Source organism: Corvus cornix, chromosome 6, assembly GCF_000738735.6.
Source record: "Corvus cornix cornix isolate S_Up_H32 chromosome 6, ASM73873v5, whole genome shotgun sequence".
NCBI lineage: Eukaryota > Metazoa > Chordata > Aves > Passeriformes > Corvidae > Corvus > Corvus cornix.
The window spans coordinates 25,337,100-25,357,392 of record NC_046336.1 but is presented as its reverse complement, the minus strand read 5'-3'; the positions used below and the strand labels follow the sequence as shown (position 1 = coordinate 25,357,392).

General features: G+C 38.1%; 1 protein-coding gene across 5 annotated transcripts; it reads right to left on the bottom strand.

Annotated features, from left to right (window-relative positions):
* Positions 1–793: 793 nt before the first annotated feature.
* On the bottom strand, positions 794–18,966 carry SFTPD (surfactant protein D). Of its 5 annotated transcripts, XM_039554438.1 has the most exons (6): positions 17,997–18,253; positions 15,378–15,432; positions 10,954–11,041; positions 3,191–3,329; positions 1,953–2,030; positions 794–1,349 (listed from the first exon to the last, which is right to left on the bottom strand). In XM_039554438.1, exons 4-6 carry the CDS (start codon positions 3,312–3,314, stop codon positions 973–975), a joined length of 579 nt encoding a protein of 192 aa, XP_039410372.1. In that variant the 5' UTR covers positions 3,315–3,329; positions 10,954–11,041; positions 15,378–15,432; positions 17,997–18,253; the 3' UTR covers positions 794–972. The 5 variants fall into 5 exon arrangements, with proteins under 5 accessions (XP_039410372.1, XP_039410371.1, XP_039410375.1 ...); XM_039554437.1 differs by lacking the exons at positions 15,378–15,432; positions 17,997–18,253 and adding an exon at positions 18,260–18,966; XM_039554441.1 differs by lacking the exon at positions 15,378–15,432.
* Between the last annotated feature and the right edge of the window lie 1,327 nt (positions 18,967–20,293).

The window sequence follows — 20,293 nt, the reverse complement described above, 5'->3', positions numbered from 1 at the left end:
TCCTCACTGCAAGGTAAGAATGTGGGAATTTGCTGCTCATGGTACTCTGCTCAGCTGCCCCTGCTCACCAGCTGCCCGAACGGAGAAGCAGTGAAAATATTTTGTGAAAAGGTGCTTCTTGGTCCTACTGGATTTGAGTTGAGGTCTGTCTGTGCTGCTACTTGGTATAACCTCAGCCGACACGTTTGTGTTTGAACTGATTGAAGTGCCACTCTTAGCAGGCTTCCCAAAATATTATGTGCTTTGCTTAGTGTTTTGGGAAAAGACAGGTGGCCTTCTAACACTGCAATCTCATGGTTTTCTGAGGCAATGTGCTGTTTTAGCAACAAAATGCAATCTTTAGCATTTTATACACATCTCTGTCTGCTGGAATCTAGTGCAATATTTCTCTCTGTGTTTTATAGAGAGTAGCTTCTGAAACTAGAAAAATTAACTGTAATTGGTAGTATTAATATTTTTATAAAACAAAAGTTAAATGTGGATGCTGATGAATCAGTGGGTAGTTCAATGTGACACAATACAGGCTCTGTAATTGAAAGCCCTGTCCGAAACATGAAACCATAATTGCTCCAGTGAAGTCAACATCTGTGCATCTCTTTTAATGCAGGAACTATTAGGTACTTCAAAATGCTTCCAACTATGAAGCCATGGGCAAATTTTAACTTCAGCATTTTCAATATCCAAAGTCAAACCTCAGAATTTTCCTCTAACCTTCACAAAGTATGGAGACAGGCTGACATGGAAAAAGAATTCTGGGGTATTTCCAACCCTCCAAAAGAGACAAACACATCAGTTCAGGCACACTGTAATCATTTTAATCACCTAGCATATTTGGCATTTTCCTAAGGATAAAAAAAATCATAATATGATTCATTTTATATTTTAGAATACAGAAAAATTGCAAATTTAATCAACCTGAAGCACAGAAGATTTCATTATCTCCATGCTCTGAGGTGGCTGAAAGGCCATTCTTTAAAATTTGCAGATTGTGAGACGATACATGTTGCATTTTTTGTCATTCCAGGTCCCATCAGTGTACATCTCCACACATTTCTCTTTCCCTTTGCCATCAGGCTTATGTTGGTGCCAGTTGCTATAATTCAGAGGCATGCCATTTATATACTTAAATGGACCTGAAGTCTCCCCCTTCCTAATGCCCAAGTAAGCATATTGGTTATACTGTTTCACAATGTCCATAATAGCTATATTCTCCTCCTCATTCTTGGGAGCTGCAAGAGTTCCTCCAACCTCTTCACAGGACTGTAGTGCTGATGCAAAGTCAACTTTCTTCCCATTGCTGGCAAGCATTTTCTCTCCTACTTTTCTTATTTTCCCATTCAAAGCAAGCACTGAAACATGAAAAGAGTTAGCTTTGTAAATTTTCTATAGCATACTGATGTAAAAGCAAAGAGAGAAATCAAGAGAATACTAAAACTATTAAGAGGAACAGAGGGAAAAATTGAGAGCAAAGGATGAAGAGGAATAAAGAGCTTTAATTTTACCCATTGTTGTTTATTTACACACTAGTTGTTCACCAAATATATTATTTTGCTGCCTGTGACCCCCTGTCCTTGTCTCCAAGACAAGGATGTCCCACCAACAGCTGCTAAATATCAGCCCTGTTATACTTTGTGTACTTTCTAAAGAAGATCAGTTTGCTTCAGATTTGAGCAAGGGAAACAGGGAAATGATAAATTGTTATGTAAATCCCTTTTCAGCACAAAACAATTCATCACCTTTAACATTTGACTGCTGATAGATGAAAGTGCAATGTGGTAAAAACTGAGTTCCCATGAACCCTTCCCCTGCTTTGAATGAGAAAATGGGGTTTGGGGATGTAGTATCATTTTCAAATGCAGTTTCTTTCCTGCAAGTTGTGATTCTGTAACTAACTTTGCCTATTGCACTTAAAATTGACTATGAGCTGAAAAAGTAACAAGGGGAAGAATTACCAGCCTCAAGTCGGAAAAGTGGGTGTTTCAAATTTACTGAAGCATTGGGGCGTTCGGCATCCAGAGAATCAGATAGACCTGTGCGGATAAAAATAAAAGTTATACAATCAAGCAAAACTAGGCTCTGCTGATAGGAACAATCCCCTGGACAAAACCATTTTCCAGAACTAACTTGAAAATGTATTTTTAACATCAGCAAGTGTAAAATAAAAATTTTTCCAGTATGTTTTCACATTGTTGTTAATCTATATTAAAGCAAACTACCAAAAACCTCCAATCCTCTGAAATGCTGATAATTCTCCTCTGCAGAGAAGAGACTGAAACTTTACAGGTTTGAAGCCTTTTGTTATTTATATCTGTGACACTGGCTTTGCCAAAGAGAATTAGTTTCATTCTACTACTTGGTAGTGAACAGGCACAAGGGATACTTTGATGAGGAAAAAGTTCCTACGGCACCATACGATTTTCTTTTTAATGTGCCGGGTGTATGCTTTATGTTTATCTTACTTTAATGGGAGCCATAAACAGTGGTAGAGGGAGGTTTCTGAATAGACTGTGTGAAAGAGAGTCCATGCAGCACTGGTTGCTAAAGATGGGCACCCACTCTAAAGGTAGATTCTTTTTTCATGCCACTTTCCATAGGTACCAGAGGTCCCACATGTAGAATAGAGTCACTAATGTACTCCCATGATCACAATCCACTATTCACAGCTGAAACAATCAGCAATGTAGAAGCACAGAATGTTGCTGCATTCCCAAGCTACAACACTGCAGCGCTTACTGCACTTCACAATCCATTAAGAAAACCCATATTTGACCTAATGAAGGGAGTCTGGGAATAATTTTGATAGTGCTTTAGCCTTGTATTGAAATAACATTATCTTCATACTTTAAGAAAAAACTTCTGCTGTGAAAGAGGCAATTCCCTTGGTATTCTCAAGCTATTCCCTTGGTAAGTCAATGGAAAAGCACTACAAAGACCCAATTATATTTATATAAATATATAATATTTACATGTTAGTGTGTTGATAACCTGTTCAATTCCCCTCTTCCCCCCAAAGAGAGAGGAGACTGGTTTTTAGAAAAAAAAATTAAACTGTCCATTTCCGCCGTTGTGTTTTCCTCCCTCTGCTTAACACAGCTGCTCCCTTGAGAGCACGTGTCCTTCTGTGCTGTCTGTTTCTAGTCATGCAGCCTTTGTAACAAGGATCTGTTGCAAAAAAGGCAAGTTTGCTTACCTTTCAGCCCGTCTCTTCCAGGGATACCAGGCAGCCCAGACATTTCTGGACATTTACTCAATGCATGGCAGGTCACTAACAAAGCAGCCAGTGCTATGAGTATGTAGGATGAGTAAGACAACATGATTTCTCAGGCCAGCTGAAAAAAACCCACACATTTGTCAGGCAGTGATTCTGTAAGGAATTGTTGGCATTGTTTATACAGTTGCACACTCTCCCCCACTTCATGCCTTCTTGAAATTTACATTATTTCCTTGTTTAAATAAAGTCTAGAGTTTAGATGTAAGAGATTTCCCAGATTTATTTTGCAACCATTGTGTAATTTATACACAAAACTCTTTCTTGACTGATAAAACTTGATATGCTTATTACAGGATGATAGCCACACGTTGGGGAGTAGTGAAGATAAATTATCCCTTTCACTGTCACTGACTATTTGTTGGATTAATCCTTGAGAAATGATAGGCTCAACTGTAACTGATCACACTTAAGGCATTAGTTGACTGCAAGGACTATAATCACTCAATGATGCAGATGATATTAACCTGAAAGGCAAATCTGTTATAGTGGTAGTTGTAATGTTTTGGAGCTTGTCAAAGCACAACACTATCTAAGCACATTTATTTGGCATAAACTGATACTGTTTTACACGTGGGAAAAACTTTATAGCTCAATTGACATTCCTATCCTGTTTTGAACAAAATTCCACAAGCTTGAAAATGTCAGAGTTAATCTTGTAGAAAATGCAATTTTGCTGGTTGGTAATAAGCTTATTCATCTTATTTTATCCTTACAGCTAAAACAATAAGTAGGGTTATAATCTTAGTGCTGAGATAGCAAGACTAAAAAGCACTTTACACATCGTGGGTTTACAGCAGAGCAAGTGGGTGTGCTGTGCAGCTGTTAAACCTGAAGGACTATGAAATACTATGGCATGGAGACACCCAGTTATTGACATCCTTCAGTTAAACGAACAGGAGATATAAAGAAAGGTTTAAGATGCCAGAATGGGTATCCATTTCTCATGTGTTGACTCATACAGAACAAATAACTCAATATCCATTACTTCAATTTTCTATTGGCACAAATTAGAGAGGATCCTGGACTGCTCTCTCTTAAAAAATTTCCATCTTTAAAAAAAAAAAAATCAGCATTTATACATAGTATTTTCTAAATCTAACTCCACTTAAAATTTAAAATAAAAACTTGGTTGGCTTGAATGCTGTAAGATTATTAACACCTAGGTTCATCAGCTATAACAAGGTATTTGTTGCAAAGTATATATGCCACTCAGAATCAAAATACAAGTTTAGTGCCATTCATTAAATGGGGTGAGCTTTTAAAAGAAAAAAACATTGTTTATTTCTTCCAGATTGACTTTGTTTTAGAAGACTTTTGAGATGATTCTTTATCTGCATCAACACCAGCTTGTTTTTCTAGGGGAATGTCTCATCAAAGTCAATCCAATGGGACATACCCTTGAATATAAGAATATTCAATTACATCATAAATTTGCAGCATATGGAATCTGTGTAATTAATAGCAGTATCTATTCCACATGGTCTAGAATTTCCACTTTAAAGAGTGTAAAATCAAATCCACCTGAGAACTCATGTGCAGTGTTAAAGGTGCTGCTGAGCTTTGTTTGTTGAATCTGAAGCGTCTCAAGTTGTTTATCCTTTACTCTATTGAAGGTCAGCAGATGCCTCTGAAAATGCTGGCCAGTGACTCAGAGAGAGCAGATTATTAAAGACCCTAACAGAAACCTATCTTAGGTGGCTAGGAATACTTACATCCTTGAGATAAGGAAATGCAATTACAACATGTACCCTTTGCCTGGTGATGATCATTCAGGGAATTACATTTGAATGGACTGCTGCATCCAGCTCATAATTGGATTATGATGCAGAGTCAGACTCTTGATCAGTTATATAGCAAAATGGAAAAAACACAGCTCTTCAGTTTTAATCCAGTTTTAATGACCTTCATCAGTCATTACTATCTAGTGTCCTTCAGGCATCTCCTTATCTACTAAAATTGCTAGTATAAGCAAAGTAAAAAAATTACTAATAAAGGGAAATTTAATTTTAGAATGTAAATATGACCACAGAAATGAAAAGGAACGGGTTTGCCTTCTAGCTGAAATTCCTTGTGATTTATTAAAAGGAAATTCAACTTACCCTTCTGCTTCAAAGTGCAATGAAAAAGCAGTTCACACAAATCCCCTTTATATAGTGTCATGTTTGTTAAACGATATGGCTGAAGTGGAGACTGCATACTGAGGCCACGAATGAGCTTTTTTAGTTTTGCTCACATACTTGTTATGCAAATACTGAGTTCAGTTTTAAGGGTTGAGACATTTCTTTTTCTGATGAGAAAGCCAAAGTTGTAGAAAATACAACCTAGAACTAACAGATAACCCCACATTTGTAGACACAAAATATATAAAAAAATGTAAAGTAACTTTCGGCAATTCTAGGCCACTTTTAAAAATTGCTGGTTTTACAAAAGCAAAAAAATGGCAGATGACCACCAGAGGCTCTTGTAAAAGGAAAGCTACACTCATGGTAAACCTTAGGGAAGCTTGGTACCTTCCAGATAGTCTGAACCAGTAATCAGAATTCTAAAATTTACCTCCCCTCTCTGTATCTGATGTACTCACCTTACCTTAATATAATTTTCTGGCTATGTGCTAGGATACTCAGTGTTTCCAGGAGCTTCTGGTCTCTCTTGCATGTAGGGTACAGCTGATCCTCTCTTGGTCAGAGATGGATCTTGGAAAAAGTCTGCATACATGCACAGAATTCTCAAATGGATATAATTTTCAAGAAAAAAAAGCAACCAGAGGTTTTGCTCCTCTGGTTTTCCAGAAATAAATATTGGGGTCTTTTAACTTCTGGTTCAGATGCCTTCTAGAGTGTTTGATCCTAGATGGAGTTTGTTTTATAAACCTCAGCAAGCCAACACATCAATTCCTTAACTAAGAGATAGAAGAAATACCTCAGCTTTACAGCTTTTCTGCATTCTGTCAATTTATACTGGGGTCTCTTAAGGATAGGATGTTTTCTATTTTTCATTTGCATTTTACAAAAACTGTTTTGTCGTAATCCCTAACTATAGTGTTATTCTTTCTGAATAATTCCAGCAGGATTCACAGCTTCAAGCTAACATCTTTAGGCTCCCTGTTCAGTAGTTAGGGAGATATTTAATATCAACTGGCTGACCTAGCTAAGATAAAATACCAAAGGAGAAGATACACTTAGGATTCCCCTTAGAAGTAGTGTAGGCAGTTAAATCCACTTCCATTCACAACTCTGAGCCTTGTCCTGTAGTTAAAAGTGCCCAGCATGGCCTGTTCATCAGCTCAAAACACCCCACAAATAGCAAACTGAGACATATCAGGCATCCTTTTCAGCAAATGATCAATTAACACTCACAAATTTACATTATAGACAATCTAACTTCAAGTCCTTCCTCTACCAGAGCTTTGAATGCAGGTGACTCATTTTACAAAACCTCTCACCCCACCAATGGAAACTATTTCTCCCTGTAGTCCAGATGAGGTAGGTGCAAAAAAAATGGTGTTGAGTGCATAAGATGTGGATTAGACAGTACTCAACAGATAAAATATTTTGTTCCAATTCCTGTTGCAGAATAGCACAGATACCAGACAGTTCAGCACACTGAAAGACGAGGGTAATTCTGTTTCTGGATGGCAGCAGACCTCTGGAGTACGTAGGAAATTTCTTCAGTTCCAGGATAAGATGGAACTTAATGGATCCATATTTTGAGAAGCAATATTTTAAACTACTAGGTGCCCAAGTTTTTGGGCATGTTACCAGGACACAACCTCATAGCAATCCAATTTCTAGGCAACTCTGCAACAGTTGTAAGGTTTTCTGCTGCATCACTGAATATACAAGCAACTTTAATACATGAATGTGATAGGTCTCTGAAGATTTGTACTGTTTCTTCCACATAAGACAGTTTATATTATAAAACAACTAAATAAAAAATTGAAAACATTAAACATGGAGATCAGCAAAGCCCCACCAGCTTATATTTCTGTCCATTCAGGAAAGTGTGGCATGAGCAAAACATGGCTTATGATCTAGGAAAACCTTATCAATTATTTCACCAAAACTTTTGAAGAAAGATACATTTGACAACAGTTGTTCTCCCATGAGCCAGATTTTACTTACACAATGGAATCTGATAAGAAGTCTAAAGCTTAATCCAATGTGAGAGATTACTTAGTCATTAGATATACTTTCCTTAGTTACGCAGCAGAGAATGAGAGAAAACAAACATACTCAAACAACAAAGAAAGAAAGTAAATATTTTTTCTGCAACCTAGCATCCCTGTAGAATAGCTACATGGATGGGAATCCACAATTTTGCAGGTAAACCTGTGTGGTAATGGCTGAAGGCCTTTCGCTGGGAAACACCCACAAAACTCAGCCAGGGAACTTCAATGGTTTCAGTGGACCCCAGGTACTGCATACCTCTTTCTATCGTTAAGAAGAGCCATAATAATATGAAATATACTGTGCTGCCAGTGAATTAAACCCAAACCCTGCAATGGCCTGGTCAACTATCAGCAAAGGAGAACTTGGGGGGAAAAAAGGACTCTGATTTTCAAGATGTCATGTACCCAAAAAGACTGCTTCTTTATATAGCAGCTCTGCATGCTACCTTCAAAAAACTAACTGGCAAGGGGGTTTCAAAACCAGAACTAATTTTATACAGCCTTCAAACCTCTCATTTTCAGAATACAAGGTAAACACATTTTGCTGTTTTGAGGGGAGCTGATAACTAACCAATTATGATAACTTACCATATCCTGATCTGCATAAAGTTACACCGTGCTTTTTCACATAAAATGGTGCTGCACAGCCTTGCTAGTTTATTTTAGCAGTTTGTGAGACCATAATCTTAAATGTGTCACTGTGCTGCGAGTTCCTGATAGAGACTCTCTGTGTGTGTCCTTGGCACAGCATCTGTGTGGTAAGCAGGCGTGGTCAATTCTCCATGTTTACCTCTTTCAAAACAACAGTCATTTTTTATATTTGTCTAGTATTTCCACTGTATCTATTTCCTGAGATTTAAATCATACAGAGTTAAGTGTCTATAATTAGTTTTAAGAGTGTTCATTGGCATCAGCTTAAAACCTCATCAGAAATACAGGGCACTAAACATATGTCACCTCTTAGGTCATGAAAAAATCCAGTAGGTGAAGTGCTACTTCCTTCCCACCTGCAATTTAATTATTGACAAAAAACCAAACAAGAATATGTCAAGTTCAACAGTCCCCCACCTTTGGAAAAGAAGAAAGAAACACTGATAAAATAGTTTGTATGCTTATTTACAGTGCACGGATGCAGGAATGGGAGGAAAAAATGTAGCGAGCGTGGCACTTTACCATGCTGCTAATACTGAGAGAAAATTCTGCATGTGTGTCCTAGACTTTAACTTGAGGATAAGCATCTTACAGAAAGAATGCAATTGCTGATGAGACTTATATTGATATTTATGAGAAAACATGGCATCAGACACATGCTGTCAGCTTAATAATGCACTGTTCTTTTGGGAAGTGGATCCCAGGGAGGAGATTTCTAGGTCTAAGTGTACACAGATGGATGGAGAAAAAAGAGGAATAATGAATATAGATCCTGAGTTTCCAAAAGGAAGACAGCAGAGATGGGGAACAGAGCTTGGAGTATTGGATTTTGAAAAGCAGGCTTCACCAGACTGAACTGAACAGCCCTTGCATAGTCTTGTTCTTGCAAAGTACAGAAAGCATAAGCTTATGAAAAAAAAGAAAGGCTTCAAGCAGACCCCACACCCCTTTTAATCTATCAATCTATTTTCTATTCTAGGAGAAGCAATTCAAACTATGCTGTGAAAAAAAGAGATGACCAGATTTTCAGAGCTTTCTTTAAAAAACCAGGCATGGTTCTCTCCTACCAAAAATCCTACAACTTCAACTGATGTTAACAGAACTACTTGGCCTTTGCTTTTAGATTGTATTCCATTCCTTCTTTCTCCTATACTTGAAATAATTGATTTAAGCTACAGACATCAGCTAAGTGGCCTCTTGGGTTTTGTGAAAATGGTAGGCAAGTTGTTAGACAAGTCATTTTGACTGAACCATTATTTCTATGCCTAGAAAAAAAAAAAAAAAAAAGAAAATCAACCAGAGCATATTAAAACAAAGGTGTCATCAAGCATTTCTTGCTTTGACAAAAACAGATTTTGAGACTCAGCCTTCTTCCTTCCTTTGGGCAGGAAAAGCACTCTTCCCCTTCTTCCCTCCCCTATTCTTTATCCAGGTTTAGTAAAAATTAAGCCACTCTATAATCAGCTTGTGTCTTGTCCTTTTATAAACAAACAGAAACCAGAAATATTTCATTCTAAATTCACAACCTTGTAATGTCTTCAAGTCTGTTTCTTACCCGTTTCAGAGCTAGAATAACTAAAGTTTAGAGAGATGGTATTCCTAGAAGCATTGAGGAGTCCTGGTTTTTTCCTCAGATCAATTCACCTTTGTATCCTGCAGGCCACATTACCAACTCTAATTCCTCCTTGCATCTTCTGCCCCAAGTAGCCCTTTTAGGGGAATACTAAATAACAGGATGGGACATGATTCCTAATCCTTGTTCAACAACATGACGAAATTACTCACTGCAGTGTCAATTAGGTGTGTCACAGTGGAGCAAGTATTGCCTTCTTTTACTGGAAACAGTGCAAAGAGCAGTGCTGGAGGTGTCCTGCTACTTTGTGTTCCCATAGAGATGAGCAGGACCATGTACCTCCTATCCAAAGTCATAATAGGAAGCAATTTATGCTTGAGCAGCCACTGGCCAACATCGCCTTGGAAACGTATGCTTGCAATTCATATCTTGCCCTTATAAATAGCCACCTGGCTCTTTTTATCAATTTAAAATAATCTAGCCTGCTGATAGAAAAAAAATCCTGCCAAGCTCTTATTATGTTGTTATTGCTGGGAAATGGCTGCATAATGTCTCATTGATAGGTGTTAGAACATATGTATCGAAAAGCATTGTCAATGTTTTATTTGCAATTGAAATTCAAAGTCCTTAGGAGAAACTTGTTGTTGAAAACACATGGCAGAAAATACAGAGTAGCAGAAGAAAATAATAAACTCATCAAGCTGCTGTTTAGGTCTGATGGTCACAGTGAAATGAAGCTCCTTTGTATTTTACTGAAGGGACACAACTGCTAATGAATTCCCAGGAAACAACACCTATCATGGTTTTTATTGCTATTATGAGCTGAAAATTAAGATAACAGGTATTACAGAATTCCAATTTTCCACAGAATTTTTCAGGAGACTGAACACAAAATACTCTATGTTTTAGCTGATTGTGTTGTTGGAAGCACGTAGAGCTTAACATACAGAGTCTGCTTCTTTTGCAATGGCACATTTTTAGATTCTAATTCGTGCAAAAGCAGAGGAACCCTTTATAGCAGACCGCTAGTAAAGCACTTCATCATTTCAGTCCCCTGAAAAGCAGAGATCCTGAGCACCTGATGGGTTGTTGAGGCCCAGTGCTGCATCCACCCAGCTCCTGCAATTCAACGTGGTGGTTCTGTGCTGAAACCCCAGAGGAGTAGCTCAGTCCTCAGGGCTGGGGGCTTAGACAGAAGCCAGTGGTGCTGCACTGAGCCATACTGAGATGAAGTGCTGACATGCAAAGGAAAAGCTCTAAGTGCACAAGGAAGCAGATTAATCTCCTTACCTTTTATTGATACATCTGAGCTGACTTGAAACCATGTAAGGTGAAGTCATTGCAGAGGCTTCAGTGCAGAAATATTCTTGGAAGATTCCTGCAAGGGTAAACAAGAAAAGCTCTGTTTAAAGCCCATTGAAGTTCATCTAATAGATAAAAACAAGGAACAGATGAAGACTGAAAGAAATAGAGATAAAACAAATGGGAATGAGCAGAGTTCTACACACACAGATTCTCTCTCAAGAGATGGGAAGATCTTGAATGTTGCTTGAGGCCAAAATGATTCAAACTGAAATTTTTTAGTAGGTTATTGAAACACAGCAGACTTAACTTGAATGACAAATCAAAGAGAATGTTTAATAACTCTGAGAAATGTAATAACCATGAATGTCAATTACTTAACTAATAAAATATCATTTTGTTATTCCATGGGGGTCACCCCTTACACCCGTTATAGTAGCTTTATATGTAGTTTTGAAGATTAAACACTATTTTTGTTAGTAAGACAAGAGAAACTCTACGCAATTATTAATAATCATTTCAGCTACCTATTCTAGTATAAAATATATCTTTTGTAGTATAATGAAATAATATTTATTATATTTCTTTATAAATTAGTTTTGGCACTCTGCTTGGATTTGAGGAATCATTCTAGGCAGACTGGAATAGGCTTGTTTCTCAGGAGTGGGAGTCTACACAAGAACACTTCAAATATGCTTATTTTTCAAGTAGTCTCATTGTTTGTCTGCCTTACCAGACCATCTCAGGGATCCAAGCTAGAAAATACGTGCAGCACAGGTTTTCCCCAGCTGTGCCTGCGTTCAGGCCTGTGCACAGCCCAGCCTACTGGTACAATGGAGTGCCTCTTCCATAAGGTCAGGCCATTTCCATTGTTCCCATGGACAATCCTCTAAAGCTGAAGTGGAATTTAAGTATTAACTTATAAAATTTAGTTTTAAAAACCTGGAGAACAACTGTGCTGCGAAATGTTTTGGTACCAGTGCTACCATGCCAGTAGTATATTACATTTCTCTAGCATCTATTTTCCCACACAAATGGGACCCAACTGTTTAATAACTGCCATCTTTTACATCTTTTTACCCTTCCTGAGGAACATGCTTTGTGACTGTTACAGAGATAAATGATGTAAACAATTATACTTTTCAACAACTCCCACAGCTGGCCAGAATAAAGACTGAATCCAGAACTATTCTGAGAGTATTTGACAAAAAGCAAACCTCAGGACTGCAGCACTAGAAACCACTGGAGAGCTCCCAGTAGCTTGAGACAGAGTGTAACATATAGTTTCCAGTGAAGTGATATATAATACATTTAAGCACATTTGAAATATTTCTTGAATAGCTTTTGCAACTGCTATTGTGTGATGAGATAACTGCTTTTCTTGCCATCCAGTCCTACCATATTGTTGCCAACACTTAATCCCCACTTATTAAAAATACAGGTTCTGCTTTAAGACAGAATTTAAAACATGGTGTTATAAAGAAACGAACATTTTCACTTTGCTTGTAGAACTTTTCAATTGAAAGGCTCTTAACTTTTTTCACCATTAGTCACAAAAGCTAGAAATGCACTTCACTCATGAAAATGAAAGATGAGATTCTCCAGAGGGTGGCAATTGCAGCTTGAGGCAAAATACCATGTACTAGAAAATAACAGCCCATACAGGACAATCAGAGGCTTCAAGATAATATTTGCTCCACTAGTTTTTGATGCATAAATAAAAGATCTACTTAGCAGGCTTAGGAAGTTCCATAAATTCCCCCTTTTTTTTCATTTTAGCTTCAGCTCTAGAATAAAAAGGTAAAGATGTAAAAGGATTTAAAAAGTACAGCACTTCCTCCTGTCTTTACCCTGCTTCTGTTAATACATGTAGTTGCTTAGGCAGGATGGAGAGGGTGTAAGGGGATAGAGAAGTTAAAAGGCTGTGATCAGTAGGCATTGTGGTACTGATCAAACCACTTCAGTGTGATCTATAGGCAATGTGGTACTGATCAAACCACTTCAGAGTGGGACACCTTTACAGAGGTGTCACTGGATACATAAAGTGCAAGATAGGAGATAATCAAGATAGTAACTAATATATGCATTATGATTTTGCTTAAGAGGTTTCAGGATGTCCAACTAAATTTGGTCAAATGCTGTGTCCACCTCAGCTAAAGCAGCTTGTGTGTTTTAGCTTCTCTTACATCAAAAGAAAACTTTGAATCATAAATGTGCTTGGGTATAATTCTTGGGGCAGGATGGAAATTTGCATAGAACCTTTTTTTGTACATAGCTGAAGCACAAGGCAGAAGTGTCCAAGTGTTGTAGCAGAACAGTGCAGGTGGGAAGAAGGGGGAGATATTCTGTTCAGGGCCCTCCCAAGTAAGCCCAGAAAGCCTGACAAGGAAAGATGCAATGAAACACTGAAATTCAGGCTGCTGTACTGCTGAGCTGGTGCAGGTGTGTTTGCATGGCGCCCAACGTAGCAATCTCAGACTCTCAAATCAGACACCTAAACGTGGGTCAACTGCTGCTCTCACATTCTGTGTATTTAGTCCAGCTACTTGAAATTTGATCTGAATTTAAACACCCTGGAAGAGGATGCCAACCAGTTAGACACTGTAGAGTCTTCCTCCCACTACAAAGCTGTCAGAAGCTTCTTGCAGCATTAATTCACAAGCTCAGCTCTGAGGGACAAACTGTCCCACTAGCTGAAGTCATAAACCAGAAAGCCAGGAAAAAGCTCTTACAATTGTCTACCCTGAAGCACTGATCTAAACAGCTCAAGCTACTGATGTCTGAATCTTCACCAGAGTCACAGGCCATAAAAAGATATTTTAACTGCAGGTGCCTCAGGAAAAAGTCATTCCTGCTAGAGAGAACACAGAGTATCCAGTCATGCTGCTAGTGCTGAGAGGTTTGGCAGAGAGCTTAAAAGAGACACAAGACTGTGCCTAGGTTTCCAGGCAGTCCTGCATTATTTATTCCCCTGAGCATTTTTGGCCAAACTGTGACCCAGGAATGATTTTTCACTCCTTATGTCCCCCAGGTGCTAAGCCACAGAATGAAGCCATTCGGTAGTGCTGAAGTCACACTGCATAAAGCTTCTCCTCTGCATGTTTAACCCAAGGGTTTGATGCCCTCACAACAGGAAATGAGCCACAGCAAAGAACACAATTCTCTGCTCTAAGCATAAGTTAACCACCCATTTCCCCATATTTATGTGTTGTAAGTAAAAAATAAAGCAGTAAGTACGAGTTGCTACTGATTGAATGGCTTCCTGTTTGCACCTTGTAGTTTCCACCAAAAATTGCCACTTGAAAACTAAAGAGAAGGAAAAGAGCTTTTCAGAGATTGTGTTTTTCTCACATGCAACAGGATAGCTCTTCCTGAGCCTACTTAACCTGAAATTGTGTTTTAGAAAGATAAACCCAGCAGCTGATTAAAAAATGCTGCTTTCATCCTGAATTACTTAGAAGCTCTGTGGAGGTCATATGAGTACTATATGAGTTGGTTCTAATCAGGGATAGAACAGCAAGTACAGATTAGTACAGATTAGTTTATAATTAATGCAAAATTAAGTGGTTGTCAGGGATGCCGATTTAAGCCTCTTGGAAGACAACAGAACACAATTTCAAACTGACTCTTTAACACCTACTGAAGAAAGGTGTCCCTCAAGAAAGAAAAGGTGTCCCTAACATCGGTTTTGAGAAAGGTCAAAACTTAGGGTACATATGATATCACCTTCCTGAATTTAAAAGTTTCAAGTAATATGACTTAGTAAGAGCTCATTTTCTGTTTCTAGGTGTGGTTCCAACCCTGTGGACTTTGGTCCAGCCTGAGATCAGCCTGCTCCTACACAATGGCCTTCCAAGGTCTCAGATTCCAGCAGCAGTACTCTGCTCCTCTGAGCACTGGTTCAGGACAGGACAGTTTACCAGGTAAGCCCAGACTAACAGAGCTACACTTTCACTTGCACAGCTGCATTTCTAGGGCAACTCCAGCAGAGATGGGTTTCCACCAGCATCATAAAGAGCAGAGTTTGGTTTTCTCAAAAGGAAGGGAAGCTGCCAGCTTCCCTTCTGCCCAGGAAGTGTCACACTGAGGGGAGCTTTTCCCTTGAGATGGTTTACACCAGGGTAAACCTACATGACACGAAATACTGGAAATGAGAAGTGACACCAGAATGAAACCTAAAGGCTTAAGGAATGGGAGTTTATTTCAAGAAGATTCCAGAAGTGCACCTCAGGTTTTCTATAGACACAATCCTTGTTGGGGCCAAATACACCTTTCCTGTACACAGCCTGGTTAAAAATTTAATTATCTGATAACTTTGGACTGTTTGAAACTGAGCGTACAATAGGAATGTTTTCCCATTCCGCTTTTGTGAACTTCCAAAGCGTTTAGCATAAGAATACTTTTGCACTTACCTGCGTACCATTTTGTGGTTTGTATGAATACCATTTGAATGAAGCACAGTTCTCTCTGAAAATAAACATTAACTTAAGGGTACAAGAAGCTTCATAAATTTCTCAACTCTACTGGAGATTTGCCAGGAAAAAGAATGTAAAAATCAGTCTAAATTACACTTCAGAACTGAACTCTTGAGAAAGTGACTGATATGGCAATTAGGAATAGTATTTCTAAAAAAACCAGTTGAAATAAAACAACCATTCATATCTCCAAAATACTACTCCAGGGTTTTTTTTCGAATCAGTAGTTTAGTCACTGTAACCTACTGGCCAATGCACTGGGGGCAAAACACTTCACTGCTCCTAGTCCAGCTCCAAATGAAATGGTATCAAAACATTTCACAGTGGTTTCTGGATACAGTCTCAAAATAGACTTACATAATCATTCCAAATGAATGCATGGGAGACTGAATTATCTCTGTTCCCTAAACTCAAATACATCTTATAAATATTACATAATTTCCTGTGTTTTTAGATAATAAATATTGATTAAAAACTTCCAGGCAAAATTTTTAAAATGCTGTTTTTCATAGCTTCAGGACACCAATTAATGCAGAAAAGGAATGCAGTTCACTTGAGAACTGCAAAGATACTTTGCCAGTAATCACAAGGAGGACATGAAGCAGATCAGCAGCTAAATCATACTCTGGAAAATTCATATCCTTTACCAATTTCAGTAATTGCTTTTTTGCTGTACCTGTATAACCTAGTGCAGAGAAAAGAAATGTCATTACTTAAAAAGGTAGACAGAAAATTAGGCAGTGAAAATAACAGCTATAAACCAGAAGAGTGGGGCATCAAATACTCCTCTGTACAGATACATTCCTATGCTCCCATGGGTCCATAACTTGCCAGTGTAGACACAATCCTTCTCTCTGTAGAGGCACTTAGCTTAGTCTTAAACTAAGTGGAAGACAAATTGAAAATCTATTCCTCCACAGTTAAACACTTAAAGCCTTCAATGAAAACATTTTTCTTAATTGCCAGACTTGTAGTATTGGGCTTTGTTGTCATGATATTCACCCATTCCTAGTTAATACAGTCTGTAATTCTGTTTTTGTAGTTCACTTGAGTTGAAAGAAGCTCCCATCAAGAAAATCACAAAAGCCTGTAGGACCACTTCCCTGGCATTAAGGACCTATCACATAAATAAGGCCTTTTGCTTTTTTCTGCATGAGCTAAATTCCACTTGGAGAACATTTCACTGGCAGGCTTTTATATTTAATTTAAGACAAAAAATTTTCTGCTTTCCACTGCATCTAAATCTTGATTTATATCTCCTGTACCTCAGTTGATGCCTATAGATTGCCAAAAAACATCACCTTGTACTCTTGTGATTTTCTACTGCACACAAAGCAACTTGGCTGACTGGTTTACTGTTTTATTCCTCTTTGTAGTTACAGCACAATTCATTTTCCCATCGCATGGGAAGAACAGCATGAAAATAGCTGAAACTTCAAAAAAGAAATTATTTCCATGCCAGTAGCTACTGCAGTGGACTTCTGTATTCAGATGATAAATACCACTCTAGGCTCTAAGTGATCATTATCTGTCAATTTTAGAACTAGAATAAAAGTGCCCCAGGAGCAAAGGCATCACTAAATACTGAAGAAACACAGGACTGTATGTGCTGTGCATTATTTACATCATAAAAGAATGAATCTGAAACAGCATTTGGAGAGTAATCTCTCCAAGTTTACAGCTCACCTCAAAGAGGGAATAGAGAAATATTTTTCATTAGTTTCAAGATTAGTAAAAAATGCTTCCCTCACACTGCATTTGTGAGGAACTCAGGCAGAAAGAATCACCAACCCGCTGAGCATGCCATAACTTATTACCCTGATACCACTACAATAAACACATTTTAATTCATAATGATTGAACAAAAGAAATCTGTATTTTACTAGGAGATTCAAAACTGAAGGTCAAAGAGAGAACAATTATAAATACACCCTGTTTCTGGTTATTCCAGGCCACTTTTAAGGGAACAAACTGCTGTATCAACCACATAACTGGGAACAAAAACTTTGGGTTTTCCTAGATTCATTGACTCAACAATTCACAAACAATTAATGACATTACATTTCCCCAGAGTCTTGTATTACTGCGCAATCTTAATTTTTTAGATTATTTGGTTCTCCATCATTTCAGTTCTTCTAAACTACAGTCCTTTCATTCAGATACATGAACGTGCCTCCAGTTTGTTCTCCAGATATCCCCACAGAAGCCTGTTTTGAAGGTGTTAAAAAGCCTTGTAAAGCTGTGTTGTCAGCCTCATTCCTAGGAAAGGCAAGTGTGCTTCCAGCTTTGCCCAAAGGGATTTTCCTTCTTTTCCAGATGAGACAAATATGGTTTTTAGCAATACTCCTGATGTTCTTTAAATTCAAAGCTAGAAACAAATGGGAACTTTAATTGTATTATACAAGATATTGATTATGCTTTAGTTATTTATTGTACTTCAGAAGCAGCTGATACCAACTATAAACAGGCATTTTGGAAGTAGTAGGGCAGAATTCTGTAGAAGTCAAACAAAACAGACACCTGGAAATATCAATGCAATGCTTAAAGCACAAGTACCTGGAGAACAGTGGCTGATCCTGCAGTCCATGTAACATCCCCTGCCCTGTAAGTTGGCAAAGCAGTCCTTTAAGTTTGACAGGTCAGGTCAGGAAGGTTGTATTCAGTGAGAAATCATTTAAATATTGACCATTATCCATTAGCAACAGGAGAGAAATTCGCAATATTTGTTTCAACCTACTCTTTTTCACCCCTTCTCCAGCACAACCGCACCCATCATTTTACCAGGCCAAAAAGTAAACATACAAATGATTGGACCTTACCTTTTTTGGGTCTATTTCATTCAGCCTCCAAAACCTGTGCTTTTGTTTCCAAAGCAGTTACTTGTCTCTGCAAGTCATCAGTTACTATAAGTGGAAGTCAAGGCTGTTATTTAATAATTTATATTAAAACGACCACACAACACCTGTTTCCAAGATGCTCAGCTTTCCAGAAATCTGATGCCCCATGAAAGAGATATTTGGTTTCCAGAGCAGAAATCACAGGCCACACTGCAGATTTGTTTAGGGAATTTGTCCAACTGGGAGTGCCTTATCTCTGACCCAAGTGAACACTTTGATAGGCTTTGAATTCTCAGGGCTGCCAGAGTCATCTTCCGGTCAGAGGGAAAAGCCCAATTCTCAGAGGCAAAACACACATGTGAGCATTTTCAAATGAATTAAAGTTGGAGCAAAAGCCACATGAACAGGCAAAGAATAAAAAATGCTGCTTATAACATAAGATAGAGAGCTTGGTATTTCACTCACAGGAAACAACAAGCTAGTGACTCATTCCAGACACTTTCTTCCTTCAGTTCTGCTGGGCAACTCGTCTCCTATACAACAGATGGTTTATTTTTCTGCTCCTCATGCTTCTGGAAATCACACCTTTCCTCAAATGATGCTATAGAAATACTAGTCACTAACACAAATATTTTTTGGGGAATATGCTAAAAGGTTGAAAATCACATTATAGAAACATGAGAAATTTATTTCTTACTTTCTTACTTTATATTCTACTTTTATTCCTCTCTCTCCTTGTGGTTCTAAAGTTCCTTTTATTTCTGAAGGTCCAACTTTTCCAGGAAAACTTTATAGGCCTGTCAATTCTTCACCTAGAGTTTAACTTAAAATTGTTCAAATGTTTCCTAATTTTTTCTCCCACTACATTTTCTTAGTGCTTTAAGAGAGCACCAAACGCTGACTCCTTCCCCTTTCCTCTTCCCCCTGCCCACCCTCAGGAAAATAAATACATCTCAGGAAAATTGAATTATTCCTGTAGAAAGCTTCATCTGCTTGGAAATGCATTACTTTGATGGAAAAGCCTTTACTACACCTACTTATTGCACTGAAAATCCAGTGAAATAAATGCCCTCATGTTGTTGCAGAGGTACACATTCTCTCAAACCAGAAAGCCAGTATGGTTCAGCTGTATTCCAATCACTCATCACAGTATATGATTTGGAAAATGAGCTAAATTGCAACATTGAGGATTCCTCTCTGAAGCAGTTTGTTGAAAGATACTGCTGGCTTTACTTATTTCAACCATGGAATTGCAGAGGGCACACTGAGAGTATGTGGACCAGAAAATGTCTATGCAGAATATCAATATATGGCACTGAAATTTGATGTCATAGTTCATCTAAAGTGAAAATGTTGAGACTTTCTTTGTGATTGAAAAGCAAGTATCTAATTCCAGGGTGGGTGGTATATACATGATAACACAGACAGGATATGGTAAGAAAATATACAGTTTCATGTGTACTTATTAAGAATTTGGACAGAAACTGATTTAACAACTTAGGAGAGAGGGTGACTTGGTTCTATCACATGACAGAAAGCATTTGTGGGTCTATTTGCTGTTTGCAGCAGTGCATGAAAAAAGTTACCTAACAAATCCTACCTTGGGGGAATTCTGCTGTTGGGGCATAGAGTGTATGAAGCAATCAAGTTATAACCATCAGATTAGTAGGCAACTCTAGCAACCATGATTTCTGGTTTGAGAGTTGGCCCCTGGAAACAAAAGGCAGTAATAATTTAGAAGGATATAATAGGAAGTGATTCAGAGTACAAATGGTGCAATCAGATTAAAATCTCGTTACATCTCTATTTTATGGGCTGCTGTGAAAATGTACAATATTATTTTTTTATTTATTAAAAGCCAAGTGTCTAGAGTAGCATAATAAATGCAGAAAGCATCTTCAGCTTCCTGAAATTGTGCAGAGCCTACAAAAGGCTAATGGGGCAGAAGAGAAGGACAGGAGTGAAAAGACAAAATGAAAGATTGAAGGAGGCATGAAACAAGAGTAAAGGGATGGT

Coding starts and splice junctions, on each gene's coding strand:
- SFTPD (XM_039554437.1), bottom strand. CDS start 3,314: ATGTTGTCTTACTCATCCTACATACTCATAGCACTGGCTGCTTTGTTA. Junction 2,031..3,190: donor TGGAAGAGACGGGCTGAAAG/GTAAGCAAACTT, acceptor TTATCCGCACAG/GTCTATCTGATTCTCTGGAT. Junction 1,350..1,952: donor ACTTTTCCGACTTGAGGCTG/GTAATTCTTCCC, acceptor TTCATGTTTCAG/TGCTTGCTTTGAATGGGAAA.